Genomic DNA, 14,797 nt, shown 5'->3' on the forward strand with positions numbered 1-14,797 from the left:
TGAGTCATATGTGACTCATTGGACAGTTAAGTTGTTAAATAATGTTATTCGGCGATTTACGATAAGCAGAATACATTGTACCTTTGGTAAATAGCATGTTTGTTGGCCAATTGTCGGACAAGACTAAAGGTCAGGCGCTACACTAGGCACGCAGGCATTCTAGGCGATGATTTGATGACATGCTACACTGAACACTTGCGCAAAGCTTTCAAAGCATAGAAATCGCCACAGGCTTTATTACAAATTGCCTGTCATTTCTGCGTAACCACGATTTCAATAAGAGTTTTTATACTAAACTAGCGGTCCGCCCCGGCTTCGCCCGTGGTACATATTTACGTTTTCTCTACATAAAAACCATCCTCGTACTTCAATGAATATAATAAAAAAAGAATTATCGAAATCGGTTCAGCCGTTCTCGAGTTATGCGCTTACCAACACATTTTGCGATTCATTTTTATATATAATACTAGCGGTCCGCCCCGGCTTCGCCCGTGGTACATATTTACGTTTTCTCTACATAAAAACCATCCTCGTACTTCAAGGAATATAATAAAAAAAGAATTATCGAAATCGGTTCAGCCGTTCTCGAGTTACGAGAACGCTTACCAACACATTTTGCGATTCATTTTTATATATAAGATACTAAATATATCTTCTTAAATATGAACTAAAACGAAACTTTCATGAAACTTTAACTACAACATTCATTAAATTTATGAGAAAAATGAGTGCTCTGTTTGTAAATTTTACATCCCACAAATGACGAGACGAGATTAAAATATATTATGTGGCGCATTTTTTTAAATCTAAAAACTGGAGCAAACGACAACTCTCGCACCGCTGCAATCGTATGTCTCACTATAATATCCATGCATATTTTGTTAACGTTCCTGTGTAGTAGTTTTAGTAGCAATTTGCTGCAATTAAGTAACACACGAAGCTTCTCCCGTTACAATATGTCCCGGAGGACGTGTAGTTAGTAGTTCTGTGAGTAAAACATTCCGCGTTAATTAGTAAATAACTTGATTGTATCAAGCGTTTGACAACTAAACTAATGATTGCTTAGCTGTCGTCTGCAAAACTAATTACTAATAAATAATTAAACTTATACGGATTCACTAGTAGTAACTAGAAACGTAAATAGAACATGCTCTTGAGTGTACAATAATATTTTTCATTAATCAATTATAGTACAGCTGAGACAAAGGAGAAATTTTAGTTTTACGATCTCTATCGAAGTCATTGTTCTATATTAACGAGTGTACCTAATTAGTTATTCCAACAAACGATTAGTTTATCAAAGCATTGTTGGTTAACGACTGCTTGTAAAAGTCCTATTATTTTGTACCAATTTAGAAACTTAATATTCTCCCTCGGAAAACGTAATTACGCCTGACCCTTGATCTCCGTAAGCTAACCAAGTGAGTGCTTCTGGGGGCTTTTTGTGTAAATTTATAATTCTGCTGTTTATGAATACAAAATGATTATCGGAGTAAAGTGAAGTTACAAGGGAATAATATAGGTACTAATTAATAGATTTTTTTTTATTTACATGCTATTTATTATTCACATTGCCATTTGTCACACGTGCATTTATATTGGTTTTGTTTGCCTTGACAACGAATTGAAAACCTTCTATGGGGTACTTAAAATGAGAAATTTTATCTGTTAACGTATCTAATAATAATTAAGGTACCTATTCCTCAAATTGTCAAAGAATGCGTTAAAATATATGTTCGTTTAGAATTACATATAAGGAAAGCCGAGTTGCATTTAAAAGTACTTTTAAACAACTCGATCGACTCGATCTATTTGTCAGTATTCAGTGAGCTTTTATTGGATTCTTCCTTGAATTGCACCGGGGTCACTGAGGTCGACCAGCAACGACGATTATAAAGTTCTCGTATACCGCTTGTATTCGTTTTGTTCGTAGTTTAATATTAATTTTCTTGTTCACTCAACAAGCTCGATTGAAGAACAAGAAATATAAAAAGGTCAGCGGCCGAAGGAATTACGTATTTTTAATGTAACTGCTTATCTAACAATTGTTTATTTCGATTGAGTAAATTGCATAATTCGTGACTCGGCAAAATATAAGAGAAGTTTCACATGAGTTGTCGATTTTATACAAACTGATTGGTACTTCGGCTAGGAGAAAGTTATATTATATTAATAAAATTATTTCAATCACGTTACACTTGTGATACAACCTACGTATTCAATGTGAAAAAGGCTTTCAAAATATTTACCAATTTTGCTATTTAGAAGTGTCCACTACAGATTCTGTTCCATTGTTTCCTGAACACAGAATTTGTTTTTTCACATTTTTTATTATTTTAATTGAAAGCATCAGTTGGAGTACTAACCTACATTCGCTTGAATTATCTGTGGATTGCGGATTTAATATCTATTTAATAAAAAATATACTCGGATTTATTCCGCATCTAGGTCATCTAGAGGTTTTAGCTTGAATTTTATGAATAAAGGGAGTTTTTGAAATTTAATTTATAGAACATTTTAAACGACTAAATGGCTTTGTATTCTTAATTATTCTTAAATAATAAATGAATATAAGTTCCTTTCATATTTTTAGTAATAAATGTATATTTTTATAACTACCTATATATTAAAAATTGACTATTACACTACTTAGATTGTAATTGTAACTATGGTACACATACAAGTACCCTTACGTTCATTATACAAAGCTGTCCCGTTTCTGAAATTAGGACTGTGGTAAGAACATTACCAAAACAATACACTAGTACGGTGTAAATGTAAATTCCTGCATGTGTTCTATACGTGTTCTACGTATGAATAAGGCATTAAAGTCATTTGTGAGCTACTGTAGGCTGTAGGCCCACTGACATACTTTCTGCTCTGACAACGCTCCCACTATCACAGTTCCTATCTTTGCCTACTTACGCTTCTCTTATTTTTGGTCCTAACGTAAGGAAATGCAGTGTGTATGTGGGTTGTTATTACTTTATAATTTGGTTTTGCTATCATCTGCCGTAATCTTACTACGATAAGGACGTTTTGTTACATTAATGATCTTACATACCTTATGCAGATGCTTCATTTATACTAGAAGAAAAGTTACCAGTCGACATATTATTAAATTTAATGATTTCACGATTTTCATTTGTTTCTTCTACCACGTGTTCTTCTATATTATAATTCTTCATAATCCTTTATTTAATTATTCCTTACTGATTACGAATCATGCTCAAATTCTAAGATCTCGTTATCGCACTCCAGCAAGGCCGTGATAATATATCGCTGTCATCTCAAATATTGTTTATCAGCTTCCTTGATGAAAGAGACAGTTTACATAATAAACGTCCTTGTCTATATTTCGCTATGCAGATATTTTTGATTGATCGAGTTTAAGATAAAGTTATGGAGAGTTTTTCGAGTTTAATAATATCGAGGGTTTGCATGTGTTGTGGAATTTTTATGATTTATTGTATTTTTACTGATAGAGCTTAAATGTTAGTGATTTCATCTTAATGTAAATACATTAAAAAGTCTGTAAGTTGACCTGATTGTTTATGAATGGAATTTATATTAATAAACATATAAACACATATACAATATACATACCTATATATTACAGCTTATATCTATAAATATCAACCGTATTGTTTGTTATTTGCTTTCATAAAATTGCAAATATAGCAGAAAATTGCTACGACTTAAAATAAGAAAACCCTTTGGATTTATAAGACTTTTGCTTTGATATCGGAAGTTTTCTGCCAGCAGCTTTTCATTTACAATATCTCTCCTGTTTCTTTGCTATGTCTCAGTCACTGACATTTTAAACATCCAAGATTAATCGGGTCTAGTCTTTAGCTAAAATATTATCGTATAAAAATAACATATAAGTTTTGAAATAATATTGAAAATTTGCTTTTTTTATGAGCAAAAAAAGTATGCCGATATGAAATAAATTGAACAATTAAATTAATTGGTTATAAAATGTTAATTAAAAAATGTTAATAATTAAATAATTCTACTATGCACTTTTATTTCAGTATTCGGTAATTAACTAATTTCATTATATTCATATTTATATTTATTATATCATATTATTATATACATATTCTTAAATATTTATTTACCTTATATACTAACAAGAAAAATGTACAAAAGTTACACATAATAGGTATGAACGTATTGTATTTCATACAAGGTCAATATCTGCATATACCGTCCAGGGTCTAGCCCCTACTCATCGTAGAGAGCAAATGCCTGAATAGTTTTACCGTCTTTTTATTTCACGAGAAATTCCAGCAATTCACGACAAAGGATGTTTAATTCATCAACATGGAGCGCAAAACAAATATGGAATAAAAGTTGTACGGACGTAGCAACTAGAAATAAAACTTTCATTAACATCTCGTCTCGTCAGCATTTTCTGCTCAAATTAATCTTTTATCATGCGCCGCTAAACCTTATTAAGTTATAAGCTAATTAACTTATAACGTAGTTAATTAACTTTTATGTTATATAAATTTAAAAACATTACCCATATTAGCTTAAGTAATACCGCTGAGGTTATACTAGCGTCAGTCTATCGATGGCTAATTGACTGAGTACCGATTTTCATGATCCTTCTTCCTCGTCGAATGCTGTAGTAATCTGTAATGCATTTGGCATAGTGGCAATTTGTGAGACACCATTGAAGTCGACGACGTCAATGTCGACGTGAAATCGTCAGATATAAACGTATTCTGTACCGTTAGCTGGTGGTCAGTGGGCCACTTTTTACCTTTTATTGGGCACATCACTATCCAATAGGCGTTTTGCATGCACGGCGAGGAACCGACAAATTCCATGTAACTCAATTGAGTTTATGTGAGTCGAGAATGTATTGTTATTACAAACATTATTTTCACACGTATTTGTTCGAGGTATGCCGACGATACTTTCGTTTATTCGATTCTATATTAAAGAATTAACGTCAATGTTCTTTGTAATGTTAGTAGAAAATTAGTTCTGGGTATCTTAACGGCAAATGGTCGAAATCGTATTACCCTGAGCCTCTGTGTATTCACATTGACCTTATGGTCTTTCAACAATAATTGATTCTCACGTTCATTCATGGTATTTGTTGTTTGTACACGATCTTTATTTATCTAATCCAAGCTACAATACCATTGTCATTCTGATTGAAAGTAGATTTTTGAAAAGCGATATAACTACGGCTTTTGTAAAAATATCATTTAAGAAAACTGTGCTTAAAACTGACATGAATATTGATGAAATTCTACCGTCAAAAACGAACAGCATCATTAAACCAATAAGAATATATGACCAATCATTTTACTTTTACAGTACCTTTAATTTTGCAACAACCTGTTTATTAGTTAGTGCATAATATTAAACTGTCCAATTTTAATGATACGTAGACACTAGTGAACGTAATATATTAAACCCTTCTTCTTGCTTATCAACTGAACCTATATAACCCATAGGGCATAGGCTATATTGATATACCTATTGGATGCAAAGAAAGAAGCTTAAAAGCCAGCAGCACAATAAAACGGGCTAAGGCCGTAAAAGAAGTATAAAAACTCGGGTCTCGAATGTTTCGGCAACAGCGTATTTTTGATGAGATTAACAAGCCCTGTAACAGTTGTATGGAGGATGTTCCACGATCAGTGAAGCGTGGGATATCGACGCGCGGCCATGGCGGCTCATTCAATTTAACGCCCCCGCGCCTCCGCCGCTGAATCCGCAATTAATATTATATAATATTAGCTCGATGAGGACACATTGTTCCGGTATTTCATTTATGTGCTTACACGTGCACGTTATACAGTTCAATTTAATAGTTAACGAATGAATACGGTCACACTTACGCAGACAGCAGATCGTATCAGAGCTGATATTACATATAAGTAATATCTTTATTTCGCAATAGCCATAGTTTACTCTTGTAGGTAGTTTATTTGTACCATGTTTTTCTGAATAATAAAATAACGGTGTTGGGATTAAATTGCCTTATTCAAAGAACTTGCAATTGATTATGCTACTAAACGCTAGAACCAGAAGGTATGTACGGTTAACATAGTCCTATATCGGTTTAATAGTATTCAAATTATATTACGTGGTCGTAAAGATATATTCAGATTTATTACGTGAAACATATTTTGTTTTTATACAGCAGTTTGTTGCAGACTGGTACTACACTTTATATGCACTCATGAATTTTCATTGCTCAATACTATGTTGTTAAATATTCATTAAATGGATCCGACTTCAAGATTACAGCATACATGCTTTACGGCGTTGGCTTCGAAAGCGATTCCATGCTTTCGCTTGCGAGTGACGTTGCATAACTATAATTGTATAGTTTTACTGGAGCACTTCCTCATTAAGCGAACGGACGCGCTTTTGTCACTCGTCTGTACCTCGACGATTCATTTTTAATATTGATATAGTCGCTAAATACTCAGTATTTTTATACGCGAAATACCTACATTTAAAAGAACAGCTATAAAAACGTTAAAGTAAACGCTTTCTGATCATAGACAATTATGATTACATTGGTGCATGCATTGATCTGAATTCGTGATTCAGTTTTTACTTTTTAACTACACAGTTAAATTAGTTTGTAACATTTTAATGTATATTTGCATGATATTTGCTCGTCACGTGCTTATAAATTTTACGCTGTTTACAAAATGTCACTTTTTATAGTAATGTCTGTAAAAGTATCCTATTAATATTAATATTATAAATATGAAAGTTTGTATGGATGTATGGATATTGGATGTTTGTTACTCTTTCACGCAAAAACTACTGAACCGATTACAATGAATTTTAGCACACATATAGAGGGTAACTTGGATTAACACATAGGATAGGTTTTATCCCGGAAATCCCACGGGAACGGGAACTATGCGGGTTTATCTTTGAAAATGCGGGCGAAGCCGCGGGCGGAAAGCTAGTAAATCATATTTGTCTTTCATAAGAGACAAATCCATAAATATTTCAGTTCACACTCCCAACGCTGCATTCAATCTCAAAGGAAAATTCAAAACTTTTACCTCACACGTTTATACTCAAATTAGATTTCTTGGAAGTCTTGTAGCTAGTAGCTTATTACCTCTAAGGGTAATGTGTCGCTGTCGCTAGAGACCTGTCATTACACTTTCTAGCTTCAAAAGGTAAGAGCTCCTCCTATGACAGCTTTCATAAGACTTTTGCGCACTACCCAAAGCGGGTATGATGTAAAATCACATTGTATGAACTAACGAGTAATTCTTTCTTTATACACATTCTTCAAATTATATACTCAATACTTATCGTATAATAGAATAAGAACAGAATGAATGGTCATTATTCATTGTGATTATAATGACCAATCAATTATTTGGAAAAAGTACCTAATATTTTATGTTAATCAAGATGATGCAAACTCTTCACTTTACTAATTAAAGATTGAAAAGAGGATAATAGAGATACTTTTTAAATCAAACTATGAATTAAAATGTTCTACAAAGCTTGTAGACAGATTTTATATGTCTATCTCTATACTAGTATGTAACCTACATGTTGCAGGTCAGTTAAAGTGTACCTAATATTTCTGTATACGAATGTGACTTTTATCACACTGCAATAAGCCTTCTTTATGTACAAACCCATATTTAAGATCGGTGTCAGCTTTATTTACCCTGAAAGCATCGTAATTGTATGTTAGGAGAGCTAAAGTTTTCAGAATATTCACGTACGAAAAATATTAACGTATAAACCGTGACATATTCTTATGTTTTCCATTACTTAGCGTAAATGTGTAAATAAATTTATCATTTAGATCGGTCCAAATGTGACCAAATTTATGGCGTAGGTTTACGTTTACGCTTGCTACTTAAAATGTAAATTAGATTTTTCCGCGAAAATATTCAAATTATCTGAGCAATGCTTTTAAATCTGTCTTGCCAAGGACCTACTTTATATCTATAAATATCAACTCGCAACTTTAATTTTCATAGACTAATTAAAAAGCAAAATTGTAAGGCAAGTACTTCTTATGAATTCTGTATTGAGTTTTAATTCCTTTAAGTTCTCAGCTTGGTCATTACGAGGCTGTCGGAGCTTTGGACTGAACTTCTGAGAAATTTCGATTGAATGTGGTTAATTTAGCGGGTTTCCTTTAGTTTGTTAAATAATCCATCGATCTTTTGTTCAAGCGCTTTATAAGCTTTCTTGTACTAAAATAAGGTTGTACTTATAGAAGCCAAGAGGTAAGACGTTTATTGTTGTACTCGTAAGTCGTTGGACCATCTAGGCCATGAGTACCATCGCTAATGGGTTCAATGACCGATCCCCCTTCCAATACTGAGACCCTGTACTACTACATTTCTCTATTTGCACATAGCAGACGTTTAAGTGGAACTGTTTGATGGATCATCGCTTGTCTTGCAAGTTTTTGTGAACTAGAAAATCCGTGCAATGTTAGAAAGCGAGTCTTTCTATTAAATTTTCTTATCCATCCCGTAGCTTTTTAGTACATTGGTATGTACTTTGCTCAATGAATGTAAAGAGATTTATTAAAGTCATCGGAATTTGAGTGGTTTATACTCTAAATTATTATAGTGTGTATATTTGTTTTTATACGCAATTGGAATAATGTAGAGAATGTGCAGTAATGAAAATAAATGCAATAAGTATAAAAAACGGGATGAGTTTTGATCCATCAGTAATTAGGTACATTTAAATCAAAACATACATATACTACTACATACACAGTAGTTAGATATATTATATACTATTTATGTCATGTCTTTTCATTACGGCTGAAAGAGCGACGGTTTTAATCTGAATTAAGCTTGCCAATTTACTCAATTATGTATCATAGAGCCAATTTGTTATGAATTGCGGTATTTCCTATTCATAACGTTGATCTTTTCAAAAAATATGTAAGATAAAAATATTATCAAATTTTATTATTAGATTACGGAACGTGTCTAATCAAATACGGCATTCATGGATTTTATCTACACTAATATTATAAAGAGGAAAACTTTGTTTGTTTGATTGTAATGAATAGGCTCATAAACTACTGGACCGATTTTAAAAATTCTTTCACCATTCGAAAGCTACATTATCCACGAGTAACATAGGCTAGGTTTTATCCCGGAAATCCCACGGGAACGGGAACTATGCGGGTTTTTCTTTGAAAACGCGGGCGAAGCCGCAGGCGGAAAGCTAGTCTTTTATAAAAGCTTATGTCGTATTATTATATTGTTAAGAGTAAGTAATTACTATAAAGAGATTTTTAAACTGCTGTAATATTATGCAAGGAATCCATGGTGTAATGTCCTTTACTTTCACGATTGACCTATCACGATTTGGTCAAGCAAGTTAACTGTATCTTTAACAACTTGGCTTCTGCCATTTTCCTAAATTATATTTCCTACATTATAAATATATGTTCTAAATCCGGATACCTACTTTTATTGATGATGGTCGTTAGGTATAAAAATCGATAAATAGTTAACATAAAAGCCAATATAAAGTTAATTAGTTTCGTAAAATGTTTTTTACCACTCGATGTGTTTGTTCCGATGAGTTGAGTTTCCGATTGGATTTCCGCTTAACTTCGAAGTTACAAACATTTAAATTAACTTTTTCACAGATATATGAGACCAAATAAATTATTATCTAGTCTAGTTAAAATGATATTGTAGTAGTTATTATATGAAAAATATATTTCATATTTTTTATATTTTTCATATAATACTACAATGTCATGATTCATAAGATATTTTATTATAAAAGTTTTAATTTGGGTCAAATTGGAAAAAATATTCGAAAAAACTTACAACAGCTTCACGATGAGAAATGATTTCTTTGTTTTATTTCACTTCGATGTAAAAATAGCGAAACTAAAGAAATATAGTACGTTTTATTATTTATAAAATTGTTATGTAATACACATCCTTTAGTTTACCTTGCGGTTTTTAGTTCATGAACACATACAACACGATTAAACAATTTCATTATAAATATTGCAATTTGGTAGAAATCTATTAGGCTAGATTTTTATTTACAACATACACGCCATGTCTTATGTTCTTGATGCATTTTCTTTTAGTATCACATTTTGCCATGTATCATTGACGTCCTGTTCAAATATATTTTTCTTTACTTTTTAAAATATCGCTTACAAAAAAAGTAGCCAACGTTCCGTGACGCGTCTCCGCAACTTCCGGCGACATCAATGATCGCGTCACTTGAGACTCCTTGCGGTTGTCTCTTATCACATAATGTTCCGTTGAGTATTTACCCTTATAGTCGGTACTCGGGTTGCTTATAAAGATGTCCATGTATTGTAACTTAACTATATTTCGTTGAGTGTAGTTGGTAACAATTAAATTGTATCCATTGTAGGGTATGTATCTATTTGTTAACGAGCGCAGCAGCTAGGAAGCTCAAACTTTGATTCCAGTGTGATACTTCAAACTTTAGTATTTCATGTTGATAATCCCACAGGAAAAGTCTGGATTACTATCTGCTGTTTTTGAAGCATGTTCTGGATACGAAATACCGTCATAAGTGGAGCAGATTAAATTCGTGGAAATTCGCGTCTGAAAATTTTTGCGCTGCACGATCGTGTTCATAAAATTCTCCAAAGCAAAGTTAAGAAATAACGCTATATTCGAAGCGTTATAATGTAAAATTCATGTTGAATTTCGAGTTGTTTCTTTCAAAATAAGTTTGAACTTTTCTGTCTGGATATTCAATTTTAATAAAAGACGAAGATTCTATCTTCAAAAACTCTAGCTACAGCTTTAACTTCAGCTAAAGTACTTAATTAGTAAAGTAGAGTACCGAGCGACTGAAAATGATAAAACAATTTTATAAATTCATAATTTTTCATTTAAAAATTACCTTAAAGGAGATAATTTTCCCGTTAATACCCGAGATACCCACATACATAATTTTAATTTCAAAGCTAGATACATAAGTAGACGAAAGATATGCGCGGCGGTGATGATAAAATGTACAAATATTTATATAAATGATAATACGAAATAGATGGTAGAATAAATAAATAATACCTACGTAGTATTCACAGTCCCTTGGTGTCATCTTGCAAGATCGTCTTTCAATTACGTCCTGTCCGCCAGCCAGCAATTTAATACACTAATAGGATAGTACTCCAATAATAATATCTAATTGGATATTATAGCTTGGCATAAAATATTTTAAAAATTGATTATCTCTATCTTTTAAAAAATATTCCTATTCTTAGAAGTTAATTTTCCGAGGCATAAGCTTGAAGTGTCGAGGTTATTATATTTACTGGATTTATCATAATATAATTATGAGGCTATTATAAACTTGCCCTTTATAAGACAAAGCCGTGAAGCTAAACTGTAAATGCCTTTTTATTTTTAAATATAGGAAAAGTTCATAAGCCTCCGATTTCATAATGTGTGGGCTTATGAAATATACGAGTATTATTTCTGATATAAATATTTTCGTGTAGTAGATAGGTATTTCTAAATAAATATGATAATTTTCACAATTTATGATCTCCAAATTCTTTAGAATCATAGAGTCTACTCTACGATTCTTTCATTTAACACTGGACACTAGTAGAATAATACCTACCTTCCATAAGAAACCAACTGTCACGTATTTGTTACCTCAATATCCCCTAATTATTCTGCAATTTCTACAAACCACGTCATATTTCCCATTTATAGTATTCTATACTTACACAAATTTCAAATTTCCAGACAACGTAGCCGTTCGTACGACTCCGACGACGAAGAGAGGGGAGCATGCGAGTGGTGCGAGTACGCCCTGGTGATCACACTAGCGACCATCCTGCTCATCGGGGTGTCCGCGCTGACCGTCTTCTGGATGGTCTATTACCGCGAGGGCTATGGCTGGGCTGACGACATACCGGAGAAACAATTCAACCTACACCCGACGCTGTCGATCGCTGGCTTCATCACTTTCTGCGGATTCTGTAAGTTCTTAGTTTTATCTGTGATTATTATATTATGTTGACGCGTTTTCAAACGTATCGTATATTTTTTTCGAGTATAACCTTACTTACTTTTACAGTTGAAACGTTATTATACTTACTTAGTAAAAGCTTTTTCATTAATGTATTTTCTGCGTAAACGGACAGCATTGAATTTGATTGATACTTCTCATATAAACTTTTTAGCTAAAAAGCTTCATAGAGCTGAGCCTAAGTTCAAGTACCTAATTTGTCTGATCCGTCTTAGCAAACGGTCGACATATTATTATGTTAAAATTACTTATTCAAAAGCTAATGGTTCGAATAACTTTCATAAGTTGTAAGCTCTATATTACCTACGCCAGAACAGAAATAAGATATAGTTACTAGTTTCTACTCATAATCCAAAACACTCGATCCATCGGTCTATCTATATTGTGAAATCTTTATTTTCCAGCGGTATTGCTGTTCCGCATCTGCCGGTGCTTCAGGAGGATCTATGTGAAGCTGCTTCACGCGATATTCCACGCTCTAGCGTTCCCATGCATCGTGATAAGCTTTCTGGCAGTCCTCGACTTCCACAATAAGAAAGGCATCAACAATTTCTACTCGCTGCATAGCTGGATCGGTTTTGTTGCTATGGGATTGTTTGGATTACAGGTACAGTCGTATTTCCTTATCTTGTGCAATTTCCATTGATTTTTATTGATCATTTTCTTGTTTTGCCGCAAAAACAAAATAGTAATGATTTACACAAAGTTATTATATAGGTATACTACTTCCAAACTGACTTAACCATATAAAAATGTGGATATCATTACATTTAAAAGTGAGGTGGTAGAAATAATAAATATGTTTTCAAAGATCACTCCCATCAATTCCCGTACGGAATAAGATTCTTCAGCTTCCCCCTGCCTTACTTAACACTTAAGCAAAGAATTATAACACCCGAGCCTCAACATCTATTCCTATCAATTCCAGTACGCAGTAGGATTCTTCAGTTTCCTCCTGCTGCTGATATGCAGCAAGGGCACGGCGTCGTTCCGCGCGTCGCTGGTGCCCGTGCACGCCGCGTTCGGCGTGCTCACCTTCGTGCTCGGCGTTTGCGCGTGTCTCACCGGTCTTACTGAGAAGGCTCTTTTCACTCTTGGGTACGTACGTTACATTCAGACCATTCACTGTTACACTACATCACATATACGTCATTTACTACACGGCTAACATTAAGTGTGAAATAAGTTTTTTGTTACAAATAATGGGTTCTTTAAATATAACAAAATTTAAAGGTAAATTTGGATTTGAATTTACGTAAAAATAAAGACATGTTTTGGTTAAGGTTGCACTGATGTGAACATATGCATGAAGGAAAAAATATTATATTTATTGGATGATATAATATATAATATATACTTAATATTATTAAGTATCATGAAACATACCATCACCATTTTAATCACCAAAAAAAATTGCAACCAATTCACACTTTGTATGATTTTCTTCAGTAACTCTACAATCCTGGGAGAGTTCAGGTAATTAATGATTTTAGAACGAATGTCAACTTACAGAGCATGATCGTAGTTTTATGGGGTCATAGAACATCTGCAGCATGATTGTTTATCATTCTTATAGCTGTTGTCTTGTGTCGTTAGCCTCAAAAATATAGCTCTATTTCTATACGCTTGCTTGTCATATTATGTTATTTCTATTAAGGGCCGATTTTTCAATGCTTGGATAAAACTTATCCGTCCAATAAAGTATTACACGATAATATTTAAATGTCACGTAAACTGTCAAATACGGGCAATTAGAATACGTTTTTAAAATGGTAGTTTTATACATTATTCGAGGAATAAGTTTTATCAAAGGATTGAAAAATCAGCCCTAAATGTTTCGTATAAATCGTGGCGTGAATAGACCTATATGTTTGGGCGCAATGTCGTGGCGTGTGCTTGTACGTTCGTCTACCATTCACAGCGCGGAGCGCTACAGTGGGTTGCCGGATGAAGCGGTGGTTATCAACGTCATTGGCGTCACGATCGTCGCCATTACCGCTGTACTTATGTACATCCTCTCGAGGGACAAGTTCCGACCACAGTCCCGCGATCGGAGAGTCTCCGTCGATCTTTGATTCATTTGTCTTATATACTCTAGTATATAGCCATTCAAGTGATTTTCTTGGTTCGCGAGTGTGTTGAAGAGTTTACAGCGTTTGAAATGTGTTCGTTATTTTATTTCCGTTTATTCACGTGTTTACTGACACGCTCTATATTAATGATTTCAGTGTTAATAGAATGATGAATAAATCGCTTTTAAAATTCGCTGTAAAGTCTTCAACTTCTATGTGGTACCCTTTCTCAAATTTCATTCTGTAAACACAAAATGCATATTAGATTCTCTTTCATTCTTTAGTCTATCATGTAAAATGTGTATGTAGTACCTAAATACGTACAAATAAGGAGGCTTATGTTAGATTAAAATATGTTATTTGTAACTTAGAAATTGGTCTGTATCAGATCAGTGTTAAGTTAGAATTGAATTTACGATAGTATTCATTTATATTTTAATTCTCATTGTTTATTTATGGTAATAAAAAATATATAATTCAAACAGTGTGTTTACTTTGTTTGCTCTTTGTATATTGCTTTTTGTTATATGTCATGTGCTAATTATTCGCTTTTGTTTGCATGTGCCTGAATCATTTTTTATGTTGCTTTTATCATGTTCTTATATCTATAATATTTAAGGAATATTCAAGCTACTAAAGTGGATTTTTAAAGTACATAATATCCCAAATATTGCAAATGC

The 14,797-nt window shown here is 33.1% G+C and overlaps 1 protein-coding gene across 5 annotated transcripts in view; it reads left to right on the forward strand.

Moving 5' to 3' along the window:
* The window catches only part of LOC149905961 (plasma membrane ascorbate-dependent reductase CYBRD1-like), a 30,319-nt gene that overhangs the window by 13,020 nt on the left and 2,502 nt on the right, over positions 1-14,797 (forward strand). For 4 of the 5 annotated variants that reach the window (XM_090105085.1, XM_090105089.1, XM_090105088.1 and 1 more), the window contains exons 2-5: positions 11,760-11,995; positions 12,450-12,652; positions 12,974-13,143; positions 13,967-14,599. In XM_090105085.1, the coding sequence (XP_089961211.1) occupies positions 11,760-11,995; positions 12,450-12,652; positions 12,974-13,143; positions 13,967-14,120 (763 nt within the window). In that variant the 3' untranslated portion in view covers positions 14,121-14,599. Of the gene's footprint in view, positions 1-11,759; positions 11,996-12,449; positions 12,653-12,973; positions 13,144-13,966; positions 14,600-14,797 lie in introns of those variants that run through there. The other variant, XM_090105086.1, reaches the window with a different exon arrangement.

The sequence above is a fragment of the Colias eurytheme genome, chromosome 9 (assembly GCF_061535395.1).
Source record: "Colias eurytheme isolate Ceu_HAF_F1 chromosome 9, ilColEury1 Martin Lab GWU primary, whole genome shotgun sequence".
Lineage (NCBI taxonomy): Eukaryota > Metazoa > Arthropoda > Insecta > Lepidoptera > Pieridae > Colias > Colias eurytheme.